Source organism: Phyllobates terribilis, unplaced genomic scaffold (genome assembly GCF_046119375.1).
Source record: "Phyllobates terribilis strain yellow unplaced genomic scaffold, ASM4611937v1 Scaffold_7__3_contigs__length_470593459, whole genome shotgun sequence".
NCBI lineage: Eukaryota > Metazoa > Chordata > Amphibia > Anura > Dendrobatidae > Phyllobates > Phyllobates terribilis.
In genome coordinates, this window is record NW_027362767.1 from 93866761 (window position 1) to 93883043 (window position 16283).

The 16283-nt window shown below is 40.6% G+C and overlaps 1 protein-coding gene across 10 annotated transcripts in view; it reads right to left on the reverse strand.

Moving 5' to 3' along the window:
- The window catches only part of RYR3 (ryanodine receptor 3), a 786940-nt gene that overhangs the window by 247242 nt on the left and 523415 nt on the right, over nt 1-16283 (reverse strand). For all 10 annotated transcript variants that reach the window (XM_073638993.1, XM_073639000.1, XM_073639001.1 and 7 more), the window contains 6 exons: nt 11966-12112; nt 10813-10875; nt 9200-9275; nt 7115-7238; nt 6043-6158; nt 5006-5073 (listed from right to left, as the gene is read on the reverse strand). In XM_073638993.1, coding sequence (XP_073495094.1) covers nt 5006-5073; nt 6043-6158; nt 7115-7238; nt 9200-9275; nt 10813-10875; nt 11966-12112 — 594 coding nt within the window. The remainder of the gene's footprint in view (nt 1-5005; nt 5074-6042; nt 6159-7114; nt 7239-9199; nt 9276-10812; nt 10876-11965; nt 12113-16283) is intronic.

Here is a 16283-nt window from a genome sequence, read left to right on the forward strand (position 1 = left end):
GCCTCGGAGCTGGCCTGGGATAACGACGCTCTGGTATCCGTCTTCTGGGAGGGTCTGTCCGGCCGTATTAAAGATGAACTTGCCGGTCGGGACATCCCTACCACTCTCGATGACCTAATAACTCTTGCCACCCGGATTGACCTACGGTTCCAGGAGCGTGCCAAAGAGGTCACCCGTGAGAGGAGGTTACCACGTCTAGCTCCTACTTTTCAGAAACCCGTCACTCCCTCCGTCTCTACCCAGGTACACTCTCCTGAGCCTATGCAGGTCGACCAGACCAAGATGGTCAAAACCCGTCAGGACTTACGCCGTGCCGAGGGGAGCTGCTTCTACTGTGGCAGTAAGGAGCACCGGATCCATACCTGCCCGGAGAGGTCGGGAAACGCCTGTGTCTAGGTTCACTCAGAGAGGTCGACCTAGACAAGAATAAATCCTCTCCATCTCTGCTGCTGTCAGTCTCAATCGTCTGCGGGGAGAACCGTTATTTCGAACTAGCCCAACTTGACTCTGGAGCAGCCGGGAATCTTATTTCACAGTCCCTGGTAGAGAAATACTGCATCCCCACCAAACCTCTGGCTGTACCTTTGTCTGTTGCTGCCGTGGATGGGGGTCTCTTACCACGCCCCATCCAACTCATCACCGAATCCATTACTCTGCAGGTGGGAATGCTGCATTCTGAGAGTATCTCCTTTCATGTTCTGCCTGGACTCTCCCACGCCCTCTTGCTAGGCCTACCTTGGCTCCAGAGACATGCACCCGTGCTTGACTGGCAGTCCGGAGAAGTCCTTCGCTGGGGACAGGACTGCCATAAGACCTGTCTGGTTCCCGTCCATCCCGTCCGTCCTTCTCCTACCCCAGCTAATCTACCTGGACTTCCGATTCCTTATTGGTCTTATGCTGATGTCTTTAATAAAAAGGAAGCAGAGACACTACCCCCTCATAGACCATACGACTGCCCTATCGACCTGTTACCTGGTACTACTCCTCCCCGTGGGCGTATTTATCCATTATCCGCTGCTGAGACCCGGTCGATGTCCGAATATATTGAGGAGAATCTGGCCAGGGGATTCATCCGGAAATCTACCTCCCCGGCGGGAGCAGGCTTCTTTTTCGTCAAAAAGAAGGACGGCTCTCTCCGTCCCTGTATAGACTATAGAGGCCTTAACCAGATCACGGTGAAGAATAAGTACCCCCTTCCGCTCATTCCGGAGTTATTTGATCGTCTGAGGGGGGCTAGAATCTTCACCAAACTGGACCTCCGTGGGGCGTACAACCTGGTTCGTATCCGTCAGGGGGATGAATGGAACACGGCATTTAACACCCGGGACGGCCACTATGAATATCTGGTAATGCCCTTTGGTCTCTGTAACGCTCCTGCCGTCTTTCAAGAGTTGGTCAATGACATCTTCCGGGACCTTCTCTACTCCTGCGTAGTGGTGTACCTGGACGACATCTTGGTCTTCTCTCCGGATCTCCAGACTCACCGGAGGGACGTTCGTCAGGTCCTGCTCAGGCTCAGGCAGAATCACCTCTTCGCTAAATATGAGAAGTGCCTCTTTGAGCAGACCTCGCTTCCGTTTTTGGGCTACATTATTTCTCAGACCGGCCTACGAATGGATCCAGAGAAACTGTCTGCCATCGAGAAATGGCCTCGACTGGAGGGGTTGAAGGCCATTCAGCGATTCCTGGGCTTCGCTAACTACTACCGCCTCTTCATACCACACTTCTCTTCCCGGACTGCCCCAATTTCCGCGCTCACCCGTAAGGGTACTAATCCCAAAGAGTGGCCGCCCGAAGCAGAGGAGGCCTTTCTTTCCCTAAAACAGGCCTTCTCTTCCGCCCCGGTGCTGCATCGCCCGGACGGCAACAAGCAGTTCTTCCTGGAAGTTGACGCCTCCTCCTCTGGAGCCGGAGCGGTACTTACTCAAAAATCATCTTCCGGGAGAATGGTAACTTGTGGCTTCTTCTCCAAACTCTTCTCCTCTTCTGAGCGCAACTATTCCATAGGAGACCGAGAGTTATTGGCCATCAAGCTGGCGTTGGAGGAGTGGCGTTACCTACTCGAGGGGGCTCTTCACCCGGTAATAATTTACACTGACCACAAGAACTTGGCTTACCTCCAGCAAGGACCGCCCCCTTGTATAGTAGCTCAGAGGTTCCGCCTCCCAGACCCGTTACATTTTGCATCAATTACTGCATCAATGCGGCATGACATGGAGGCGATCAGCCTGTGGCCCTGCTGAGGTGTTATGGAAGCCCAGGTTGCTTTGATAGCAGCCTTCAGCTCGTCTGCATTGTTGGGTCTGGTGTCTCTCATCTTCCTCTTGACAATACCCCATAGATTCTCTATGGGGTTAAGGTCAGGTGAGTTTGCTGGCCAATCAAGCACAGTGATACTGTTGTTTTTCAACCAGGTATTGGTACTTTTGGCAGTGTGGACAGGTGCCAAGTCCTGCTGGAGAATGAAATTTCCATCTCCAAAAAGCTTGTCGGCAGAGGGAAGCATGAAGTGCTCTAAAAATTTCCTGGTAGACGACTGAAGTGACTTTGGTCTTGATAAAACACAGTGGACCTACACCAGCAGATGACATGGCCCCCCAAACCATCATTGATTGTGGAAACTGCACACTAGACCTCAAGCAGCTTGGATTGTGGCCTTTCCACTCTTCCTCCAGACTCTGGGACCTTAATTTCCAAATGAAAATTGGAACTCTGGGACCTGGTGGAGTGTGTCAATGACTGCCTTCTGGACATCTGTCAAGTCAGCAGTCTTCCCCATGATTGTGGAGCCTACTCAAACAGACTAAGGGACCTTTTTAAACTCTTAGAAAGCCTTTTCAGGTGTTTTTTGTTAATTATTTTAATTTACTGAGATAATGACTTTTGAGTTTTCATTGGCTGTAAGCCATAATCATCAACATTAACAGAAATAAACACTTGAAATAGATCACTCTGTTTGTAATGACTCTATATAATATAGGAGTTTCACTTTTTGTATTGAAGAACTGAAATAAATTAACTTTGATATTCTAATTTAGTGAGAAGCACCTGTACCTGTCCCATGTACAGGGGAATTCAGCAATTAAAACAATGTATTTATATGTATAAATAATTTTACAACACCTTATGGGGGGGCACAATATGTGAAATAAATGAGAAAATGAATAAAAAAAGTGACATTGCAAGTCCAAATTGCTGTTTCTAGCCCCTCCACCATCAAAAAAATATGTTCAATACATAATTTCTCCAGAAAAGGTAATTCAACTTAAAATATTTTCAGCAGTCCTTTTTAGTTATAAAAATATACAGGTATTTACTATCTTTGTTTTTTTACCCTCTAACGGGGAAAATGGTCCAGTCCTGAACTTATTGAAAGCAAAGTCATTTATGCTGCTATAACATCAATGCACTTGTCATAATGCAAGATCAAGCATCCAGATTTGTGATACATAAGATGGGGCTTCCCCATCAATAAAGGTAATGTCCACCTCTGAACACGCATCCTTCCCCCTATCCTTGAATGTTGGGGGCCTAAGGGGTCGCACCATGCATCTATTAGAAATAATATAAAGAAAGATCCTAAAAGTATGCCGTAAAACTTAGAGATAGCAATAGCCTTATAAAAGAGAATTTGTCAGAAAGTTTTTACCCTTTAAACCGCCATCTTTTCCTGTACTCATCAAATGTGTCCTTTGTAGCAGAAGTTGATGTCTCACTATAGAAAATTAACTTTAATTCATGTTCAAGTCGTCTACTAATGGGCTCTTTGCAGTCAAGAATATGGAAACCAATCTAAGAGGAGCCACAATGTCCCCACTCTATTCTACCCAATTTGGCTTTATTGACATCTCTGAAAGCACACAACGGCATCACATATCCAGTCGAAATGTCATATGCAGGAAGCTTCCAGCGCATGTACAGTAAAGCAGTGTGGATTTATATACACCCGCTACAATAGTGTCTACAGGAACATCAATTAAGGTAAATTAGAATGAATGAGAGTGCAGGCATTTTGATGTCTCTCAGAACAGTCTCCACCTCATTGACTACAAAATAAAATCATCCTGATCATCCTTGATATTTGATTATAAAAGAGCAGAGCAGTCAGGTATTGGTTTGGAGGGGCAAAGTCTTTCTAACAGGTTCCCTTTAAATTAATTAAATATTGGTACAGTAAACGAAGAAAAAAAACATTAATATGATAGCCATTTTGAAAAAATATTTTTTGCATATGTAACACAGGTACTTTAGATGCAGTGACACAGAAACACAGAGCTGCCAGTACAGGGTTAATTAACAAGGGGGATTTACTGTAACAGGGTCAATCTCCACTCAGGGAGTAACAGGGAATATATGGGGACAACAAGGGGAGTAGCAGGTAATATGCTATAACTGACAATCCACAGTTGAGCTAGATGTAGCAGAGTCGACACGGTTGTAATCGGCAGCTTTTTCACTTAGCTGACTCTTGCTCCTCACAAGGAAGTTGCCGGCTGGTGCCGGTGTTGCTTTCTTCCGGCTTCCCCGCCTAAACAATGCTCCGTCTTCTGGCGGCAGCGGGCGGTCTCCGGTTTGACCCGCTGAGCCCCTAGTTCATAACACTGCACATCACTTGCTCGGCTCCAGGGATCCTGCGTCTCTTTTCCCTCTAGTCGGGCTTGACTCCCACTGTCCACTGCCACTTTTCCCATGCAAAAAACTCCTTTTCCACCCTCTTCCTAGACACGAGCTCAGCTCCCCGGTCACCTGACTCCTCAGCTCTCTCCCTGGACACACCCCCAGCTTCCCGGTCACCTGACTCCTGCCTCGCAGTCTGTCTTCCCCCTGCAACAAGAGGCACGGCCCCGGCAGTTCCGGATCCCTTGTTTTGAAAGTACTTACACCCCAGTCTTCCCCCTTACATATACACTATAAGTCCTACATGCCTGGCACATTAAATAAACTATACAATATAATGAAGTTCTAATAAAATATAAAGTAAATGAAATTCTTTGATGGAACTTACTTTAGCAAAAAACTTGATTTCCTGCTCATGTGGTGACTTCTCTGATTTTCCACTGCCCACAACAGCCTCTGTACAGGTAACATTACATAAAAAAAAATTAGAAACCTCAAAACATAACCCTCAAAATATTTAAAAAAATTCTATCAAAATGTACTATGTATTTATCCATCTCAAGAACAGATACAGTTCCAGACAAGACAGACTTGTGTACTAGTAACTTTTAATTATTTTTACATTTTACCCTTTAGGGCATCTCTATTTATTTCTAGACAACCCTATGTTAATGGGTCCAGACTCCAGAGAGGTGAAAATAAAAAAAAATAAACTATACTCACCTCTCGGACCAGCACTGCTCCTCTGTACTCAGCTTTGCCGTCACCGCTGATCTGCTGGGATCAACATCCGGCAGGGGCATCAGGTGAATGCTGCAGGTAATCAGTGGCCACTGATCAGCTGCAGTTTTCATATTTCCTCCGAGCGGAAGAAATAAATTAAATGATATGTGCTAAATTTGCCATATCTGGAGCGGGGTTGGACTTTTTTGCACTAAAAGATGCAATTGGCACCCACCACTGGGGAATGTTATGCCTTTCCCCACAGCAACAATTCAGGATTATGAGTGATGTATAACTATGTTACTAAATTGTCCTATCAATATAATTACTCCCTTTAAAGCGGATCTGTCACCAGATTTCCAAATGCAAGCTGCATACTTTAGTAAATAGACCTCTTAAGAACTGATGAGCCTGGGGTACTTACTTAGAAAATCCATGGTAGAATGGCTATATAATCCTTTTTGAAAGTTTAAAGTCAATTACTGCAAAAATGACTTATTTTTCACAGTAACTACATCAGTCCCATCACGTCTAAGAGATCAATTTAATAATGTATATATATATACAAACCACAAGTAAAAAATAATGAATGAATGCAGTCAATGTGTCTCAGAGATGCAAATATACCTAGTACATTTATAAATATACTAATTTTGAAGCATATTTATCATTTAATATTCATATTCATTCTTCTCACTTTACCTAAATGTGCAATAAACTCCTGCGCAGAATCCACATAATGCAGAACTTTCTTCAGGAACTTAAAGGCAAATCTTTTCTCCATAGAAGACGCATCTAGTTCCATATCTTTTAATCCTCTGAACAAAAGAAAAAAAAAGTTGCCTTCATGATTAAGTTAAGAAGAGTTCAATAAACAAAAAATATTGTTTTCATCAATCAGGTAAAATGACATTTGTGACCTTTCATTTTTTATATTAATAAAAATTTGCTGATGGATTTTATTGGATCCTGTGTTTGCAATCTGTCTGAAGGAAAAGTGCAGTTCTCTGCAGTGTGCTGGTTATTATCAGAGAATCATTTTTTAGAAGATTATATTTAGGAATTGTTATTTTCTATATAATGTATAGATTATTCTACCATATTCTATTGTATGCTTTGGACATTCCAGTATTGTTAGACGTATTCCCTAATTAATCAGTTTTTACCTGTGACCCAGCAGCAAGTGTTCATTACCATGAAGTGCCACGTCAGGGACTATGAAGCATTGCACTGTGTCCAGAGGGAAAAAAGGACTTTTTATGCAATTAATTAACATGTTGGGTTCTCCAAAGAGAGAGATTGTGTCTGCTCTCGGCTCTGATCAAATCAGTAAATCAGCGGGTGGTTCCTTAACAGGGGATCCCACATTATTGCTTTATATATTTCTGAAAGAACAACACACACAAAATGTGGGAGCCATTTAAAAAAAAGATGATGTGGCCATATCACACTGTGGGTTATGGTGAATTTACAGGGTTGGAAGTTTTGTGAACAAGCATTACCAGTTATTGGATTGTGCAATCATGAACAAGCAAAATGAAAGTTCATTGTGTGATTGGATTGTTTATGCCGGCATAAAGATCCCGGTTATTGGTAGCACATCACTCTGTGTAAGCAATGGATGTGCTGCTGATAACATTGAGCTGTATGGGGACGGAATAATCATATAAATGACTGTTATTCTAAATTTTTATAGGATATGCAGATCCAGCTTTTTCTTATGCTGACAGCATTACACACATATATATTCTGTTATCTGGGAATGATGCTTTACCTGGATATCGCATATCCATTCACTTGTAAGAATTTGAAGAGTTCTTGAGCCTTCTCACGATCCCGGGCTTTTTCTTTTGCTGTTAATGTGTCATAAGGCACCAACAGTGGATGACTGCCAGCACCTGCAGAAAAGTTTTATTAGCATGCAGTTATTAATGTCAATTTTTTTGCCATGTATTGAGGAACTAATGACTGTATCCTGCAGGATATTATCACTAACAAATAGAACCTAGAATAAAAACAATGCTTAGAAACTCTGCAGTAAGTAAAGAAATATTGACACATGAAAAAACATAGTGTACTCAGTTTGCATTTTTTTATCAAATAAATGTAAAATCCATCCCATCGTTGCAAGGTGTACCCAATCAGGATGGTTCCTATCTCTAGTAACTCAACTCGCTATGTGCCAATAAGCCTTAAAATAGATGGAGCTGGGCAGAGCAGGACCTGTGCCTGACTGTTTATTACCAGCCTATGGAAAGGTGTGAAACACAGTTAGGCATAGGTCCCGCTCTGATTGGGTACACCTTGTTGAGGTGGGATGGCTTTTATGCTCTTTTGATTAATCCCTTACCGATGTAGAGAGAAGTCATATGCTGTCCCCCCGACTTTGATAAATGCAAGGCCAAAATCTTTCCTGGCAGATGATGGCTGAAAAATTCAGCCATCATCTACCTCTGTCAGCTCTGCTCCTCCTGCTGATATTAACCTGTCAAATGCTGCTGTCAATCTATAAGAGCAGCAAGTAATGTGCGCCACCTGGGGGGCGCTTCTTTGTATACGCCCATCGGCTTGCCCGTGGTGTGATCGCAGGGCACCAATGGGTTGCCATTATACTCGTGGTTCTGCTGAAGACCTTTGTGCTTGTTATGACAGTACTCCTGTGAAAGCCAGGCCGTAGCTGGCGTTCATAGGAAACCAGAATTTCTGACATGCACAACAATACTGTAGCACTGCTGTGTATGGCACAAGCGATCAGATGATCGCAGATTAAAGTTCCCTAAGGGGACTAACAAATACAGTGAAAAGTGAGGAAAATGATTAAAAAAATTAAAAAAATAATAAAAGTTCAAATCACTTCTTTTTTACCCCTTTAAAAATAAAGAAGTAAAACATTAAAAAAAAATTAAAATATTTGGTTTTGCTACATCCGTAAAAGTCGGATCTATCAAAATATAAAATAAATTACTCCAATTGGTAAACGGCGTAATGAGAAAAAAAATCTAAAGGCCAGAATTAATTTTTCTCGCCCGCTGCAACACTGCAATAAAATGCAATAACAGTGATCAAAAAATCATATCTAACCTAAATGTAAGCTCAGTGTGTAAAAAAAATAGGCCCTCACACAACACCATCGACCAATAATTGAAAACGTTACGGGCCTCGGAAAATGGAGACACAAGCAAAATATATATATATATATATATATATATATATATATATATATATATATATATATTTTTATAAATTTCCACATTTTTATCACGACTTAAAAAAAAAAACCTATGCATGTTTGGTATCTGCCTAATCATACTGACCTTGAGAATCATATTGCAAGGCCAGTTTTAACGTAGAGTGAACATAGTAAATAACCCGCCCTCTCCCCCCCAAAAAAAAACAATTGTGGAATTTTTTTGCAATTTCAATGCACTTGAAATTTATTTCCTGCTTTTCAGGGCATCAAATGCTAAAAAGAATGATGTCATTCAAAAGTACAATTCGTCCCACAAAAAAACAAGCCATCATATGGCTGTATGGACGGAAAAATAAAAAAGTTATAACTTTTCGAAGAAGGGGAAGAAAAAACGAAAGCGAAAAAATGGAAATTGTCTGCAGTGGCAGGGGGTTGAAAAAAATGTCAACAAAGTTCTCTGTATATTTTACCTGAGTTACTATTTATTTAGTAAGTGGAGCGCTTTTACGCAGTGTTTTTATTCTCGCTTACATTTGTCTGCTAGTGCCACAGTGTACAAGTGCACCTACATATTACACGTATACTAACAGTTGTGCTGGCCCTTTTGGTATTGTCACTAACGTCTTGAAGTGAGTAAACACAAGACAATTCAATCTCCATATCACATACCTTTACTTTCCAACTCCATCTTCTTCTTCTTAGCCCAGATGTTATGGTAGTTTTCCGCCATCACTTCTACCATCCCCTGTACAAAATCATATCAAAACTATCCATCAAACAAAACGATTTAGAGGATAAAGAAAAAAAAATACTTTTTTTCACCTGATTTGGCTTTTCCCAACTTCGGCTTTAGAATGTATAGGAAAATTACTTTATGGTTCACTTTTAGGGAATGAAAGAAAATCATGGGCAAATTGATTCTCATAAGGGAAGGGCCAGAAGGCCGTATAACTCAGACGAGGAGCGCAACGCAATGCTCACAATGCTCAAACTGGCTATCGGCTCTCCCAACCCGAGTGACAGCTACATAAAAACACATGCTGTCACGCTCGGGTTGGAAGAGATGACGACCAGTCTGAGCATTGAGTTGCGATCCTCGTCAGAGTTATACGGCCGTCTGACTCTTCCCTCATTAAGAGTGGTTCCCAAGTGAAAGGCTTCACGATAGCAGCTCAGGTGATTTTGTCAGTTCTCTAATATCATATGACAATTGGATCCTGAGCTTGACATCAATCGATCACATCTCTTCTCTCACTTTCTTACTTGGGCTAAGCTTATAAAGCCCGGAACGTAATAAGTTGCAATAAATCTAAGTCTGCCTTAATATGATAGTGAGTTTTTCAGCATCAGTGCTATATTGAGACACTGAAGTTCTTCTATCAGGTAACTTGTAATCTTTATATATAATTGCAAGGGAAAGACAATGTTCTCTGTTCTACCACGCCGAATGTCTTTGGGCAAATCATCACCAATCATGTCCTAAATGTGCACGATGGGAGACCGGTCCAAAGACACTGCAAGCCATGGTAGCACATTTAGGCCATGAAGGCCGCTCACAGCAGCACAAGCAACATGCGTCTGGGCCTTGTCATATCAGTTTACTACGCTTTTCTGGTATAAACTTTTTGTTTGTGACTCTACATACATATACATATATACACACACAAAAAAAACCCTCCCATCTACTCCATCAATTCTGCCACAAATGATTTGCACCACATTTATTATTTTAGACACTTTATGTGTCTCAAGCATGACTTAGGATGCCTCATATAGGGCCAAAATGTTTGTGCATACAATGATGTAAAATCAGCAAACCAAGAGGAAAGATACATTTATAATAAAAACGGTCTAAAAATATACCAACTAAGCTATCCTGTAGTCATAATACACTAATAAAAAGAAGTAATTTTCAGTTAGTGCTTAAACATATCACATAAAATGCACAAATCTGAAATTTTGTAGGACAGAAAGTTACAGGGCTTGGCTATCTCTGGAAATCCCATAGACTTTGAGTGGCAGTGTGTGTGCACAACCACTGATGTATTTTTTCGGGGAAACTCAGGACCCCTATTCTTAGGATTATGAGAAAACCAGTGGTGGGATCCTCAGTGATCAGCAAATTCTTATCTATAGTATCCTGGAAGTGATCCAATGAATACTGCATTTTGTACATGCAGTCAGAAATCTGGTCTTAGTGGGTCAATCACACAAGATTCAGGGTTAAAAACAAACTGTTTGATACATCAAAAATACAATTATACATGAAGTCAAGTACAAACCTGGAGCTCTCTGGAAAGGACAACATTGCTCAAATCAATTGGGGTGGGACTATAGCCGTTGCCCTGTAAATATTAATTATTGATGGGTATTAGCTGTAGAACAGAATAATAGGTACAGAACTTCTATTCAATTCAATGTGTATAATTATTTATATACTGCTTAAAAAATTAAGGGAACACTTAAACATCACATTAAAACTTCCAAGTCAATTAACCCCTTAGTAACAGACAATTTTGGCCTTCGTGACCAAGCCCCATTTTTTCAAATCTGACATGTCACTTCATGTGCAAATAACTTTGGAAATGCTTCTATACATCCCTGTGATTATGAAATTGTTTTTTCATCACAGATTATACTTTATGTTAGTGGAAAATTTAGGCTGATTTGTGTTGTGTTCTTTATGAAACTATCTGAAATATGATGAAATTTTGAAATGAATTTGAGGGGCCTATCCTTGCAATGATCAATGGTACCCTGGGACACCATTGTGGGACTGGGACTGGCCGGCGGCTGTCCCGACCTGAGCAAGCTAGCTACATAGAAATACATGAAGCTGTCAAACTCAGGTAAAGAGAGCCGCCGGCCAGTCCACACACCGAGTTCCGATCTCGGTCTGATTTATACAGCCGTCTGACTGCGCCCTTAGTTGACGACCCCTTCAATCCCAAAGGAAATGTTAGTGACATCAAAGTGTAAATTGTCTGTGCCACTGATGCATAGAGTTGTAGAGAATCAATAAATTGCCATGAATTATTCAGGTGGGACTTCAAAGTCACACAACAGTTTTGCCACTGACGACATTGCCATACTCATTGTTTAAGCTAAATAATTGGTGTCCACCCAACATGCCATGATTACACAATATCACAGTGTTATAACCGACATTACAGCAGGATAAGGTTCCAGAATTCATCCACTAATTCCTGGTTGGTGCAAATCAGCCATCTGTGTACAGTCACAGATCAGTGCTGTTTGGAATAGTAGCTGCCACCAAGCCCCTCGGCTGTTTACAGCCATATCATCAATTACAGAAAAATCACTTAAATGAAAATAAAATGTTCATACATGGCGTAGCCAGGGCACATTTATTGTAGTAAGCTTACATAGTGACCATGTATGAAGAAGCTTCTGTATATTACTCAGCTAATTTACCTGGTTAGTCTGGGAAATGCTACGCATCTTTTCATTTTCCCGATGAAGTGCTAAAGCTTCTCCTTCTTTAGTCCTTTCTACGCTCCAGCCCATTGCCAACATAGTTTTCACAGATTCTCTTACTGGCCAGCGATAAATTTCTTTCTCCTATTAAAGGATTAAAATAACATAATTACAATTAATAATGAACAGATTAAAGTGCAGAGACATCAGATACCAAAACGTTACAGACGAAGGTCACGTGGGTTTCATAAGATGTAGTAACAGTAGCTTACAACATCTCCAATATAAAGCCGTCTACTGACATCACATAACTTTAGTTTGTTTGACTGAAGATCATTAGCTTTAATTATGTTATTTACAAGTACTTTATGGTTTGGTTTCTGGTCATTTATTTTCTGTAAAACGAACAGCAGGTTGCTAGGTGAGTAGAGATTGCAATATAACAACTTTTGCAATTTACTTTTCTTTTTCTCTTGTGATAACAATCTCCGCTACCTCCAGTGAGTCGTCCACTGTCGGTGCCAAAGTGGATTTATCCCATCGGATTTCCCTTTATCTAAGACAGTTGTGTCTTAGATAAATAAATAAATCCACAATGGCACAGACAACAGAATCCAAAATTGCCTGCAATAGGGCTCCACATGCATGGTAACTGCAGCGTGAGAATTCTTGGCTAATCAACCAATACTTTTAACAAATAAACAAAATGTAATTGTAAAGAGAGCCTGTCCGCATGATTTTCTAATGTGATGTAAAGACATGGCTGCAATGGTGCTGTAACACAGATTAAATTGATACCTTTGGTGTAGAATTCTGTTTTGTGGTTCTTCTTTAATCACCATTTGACGTTTCCTAGTAATTAGAATTTGGTGCACAGGGGCCGGACTGTGCACTGGGTCTTCTCCTTCCTGTCTGTGATTCCCTGCCCTTCTGTCTGCCTCCAGTCTGTGAATGACCAGCCTCCACCATCTGAAATCTCAGCAGCCACCTGTCATTTAAATACCAAAGGCAGGCGGAGAGGCCAGGAATCAGACAGGGAGAAGACCCGGTGCACAGTCCGGCCTCTGTGCACCCAAATCTAATTGGTAGAAAACTTCAAATGCTGATTACATTAGAACCACAAAGCGTATTTCTTTACCAAAAGTATCAATGTAAACATTATTACTGCACCATTACAGTCATGTATATACCTTACATTACAAAATTGTGCTGACAGGTTCTCTTTAGGGCCGGGTTGAACAATTTGATGCGGTTTTTAATTATTTTCGTTCTTTCATGTAGCGTGCATCCTAAAGAGGAGTGGATTGAAGGGTTATTTCCATCTTCATAGATAAGTGTTGTTAAATAGGGCTTGCAAGTAAAAGCACTTTTTCAGTTTACTGTTTATTAAAATTTGCAGCAATTCTTGACATATCAATACTTTTCTTTTGTTTACAGCTTGTTGCTTAGGAAATAAACCATCACTGCTGTCTAGCTTATAAGCATTGTGCTGATGCTGGCCGGGATTAAGAAATAACAGTCAGCTCTAGCAATCGTAGATAGCTTCAAAGCAGTGCTTACAAGTTGAATAAAAAGAGCTTGTAAGCACTGTACATGTTACAAGCACAATAAACGAGCTTGTAAGCACTGTGCATGTTTGGCCACTACTGCCAGAAAGCAGCAGTGGTCAGTCCCCTAGGCAATGAGCTGTATACAATAGAAAATGTGTTAATATTTCAAGAACAGCTACAAATTTTAATAAACAGTACATTTCAAAAGTGTGTGTTTTCACAAGCACTATCCATTAATACCTGTCTATGAAGATGGGAATGACCTGGATTCCACAGAAGCTGAAGAGACAAGTGTGAGGTATTGTGTCTCTGTCTCATTCAAGTGAATGTTGCTAAGCTGCAGTACCACATACAACCCAAGCCCCCCTTCACATGTGCATATAATCTACGTACCTGAAAAACGGTACCGGTGTCATCAGTGTTTTTCCGGTATGGTAAAATAAAGAACGAAATTATGAAGCTTCTCCTATATTCTGCAATGTTAAACACGTACAGCAAATAGATGCCATCCGTGTGCTGTACGTGTTTTGCACAGACCGAAACACTTGTATTGGCCTTTTGTCATCCGTGCTGCCGGACATGTCTCCATGTGGTTCACACGGACACACGATCCGTGTGAAAACACGGACATGTGAAGATCACCATAGGTTATAAAAGGTATGTGTGGTATCCCTGAAGAAAATGGATGCCACACATACTGGAAACAAGGACATGTGAAGGGGGCCTATGCATCTCCTTTTCTGAGAACTAAAGAGCTATGTTTCTCTAATCTTATACAACCCATTTCTAGAGTTTGTAAACTAGATTTATGATAAATTACTACAATTCCCACAAGAAAAAACACAAAATCCATCTAAGATGAAAATGGTGATAGAAACAAGTAACTGAACACAATTTTATGTGGTTAGGATTTCATATAATTTTGTATTTAAGTCACATCATTGTCCCCAATGATGTTGTTCTGGTTCCAATGTCTATTAAACATGTATATGACAATAGTAGTGTTACTTTATGGTTTAGATTATTTAGCAAGGAGCTGATATTTTGTTCCAAGAAAAAAAAAACACGAAAAAATCTTGAATATGTTCTCACGTTTAGCGTACATTCTTGCATTTTACAGACTGGGCTATTCCCTGTTCATTCTTGCCCCGGCTGATTGCTTTACCAGTCTGTTTATCAGGATTCATACATCCCACGCTAATCTCTAGCACTTCTCAAATGGCCTTTGCTTCAGACGCTTCCCTATTAATCTTGGAATTACCTAAAAGAATTCCCTGCTTGCTAGAACCCTTGTCTATGCAGCACTAGTCATACAGCATAAATGAGGATGAAATTAATTAGATATAACTTTCTTTAGACCAGCAGTCAATCAAAGTATATAAGGATTTGATAAAGAATTCCTTTGTCAGGAGGTATTTCCCAAGACGAGGCAGGTCTCTGGCAAGCTCATCTTCCTGATTAATCTGGGTGATGTTTGTACATTTTCCACTCCCAGTCATTTTACCATTCACTTGTAAATCCTTTATTTTATTTAATAGTCTAGGTGTGCTTAAGGTATCTGAAGCAATGTAGCAAAACTAATCAAACTGGCAAGAGCTAGAAAGATAGATTTGCATTCAATTCCTTTAGATGGCAGTTGACTTATTTCTAAGGGAAAAACCCACTAATTTCATAACTGCTTATTTCGTCTGTATTCCTTCTTCTAAGATTCTTAGGCCGGAGTTAGATAGAGGAGAAAAGTGGAAATGTAGTGTAAAATCCTGCTAGACCACAAATATTCACTTCTTTCTTCTGTTACAAACCTCATTTATACTGGATAACTGTCAAACTTCTCCAAGTTTTAAAACTTCCTGAGGGTCAAAGCATTCAATATTAAGAAGAAGATTAAAGTATTTTTCTTTTGTGTTATTTTATATAAAACACGTGTGTCAATGAGGCTTACTACTAGTCAACTTCTATTAAGAGACAGTTATAGAAGCAGGATGGCTCAGTAGCTGGGGTCCTGCGTTCAAATCCCACCAAGGAGAGCATGAGTTTGTATGGTCTCCAGTGTTTGCGTGGGTTTCCTCCTGGTTCTCCGGTTTCCTCCCACACCCAAAGACATACTGATAGGGAATCTAGATTGTGAGCCCCAATGTGGACAGTGATGATGTTTCTAAATCTCTGTGGAATTAATGGCTCTATATAAGTGAGTAAAATAACTTAAATATTGAGCATGTCTACCACATTACTATACTGCTCTTTCACAGATCAACAAAGTCTTAATTTTCTATTTTTTTTTTTTTTGCTCAAGTTTCAAACTTTTTTCTATGTTAAGGTCCATTTACACAGTGCAATGTTTGCCCAATCAATGGTCAATTAATATCCTGTTTACAGAAGCCGACCTAGCTTCAGATGTTCACCGAATTATCAGTGATAGATTGTTCAGTGCACATTGGCTGTCATTGTTCTTGGAAGCACAGGTCCTGTTTACAACTGATGATGCGCTGCCGAGAACTATGATTTTCTGTGCATTGCAAAAGATCATTACACCAATCAAATGAGTGTTTTGATTCTTTGTCGGATGATCAGTAGCCTGTTTAGGCAGTCTGATAATTGTGCCACATGGGTTCCAAGGAATGCTCGTTTGCAATAATCCTGCAGTGCTAATGCACCTTAAATGTTTTATTTAGAAATATCCAAGAAAGAAGAATTCAGCTCACCACTTTCATTGCTATGCACCTGGGTGGGAATGGAGTCTTTGCACAGAGCCACCCAGGTATGGA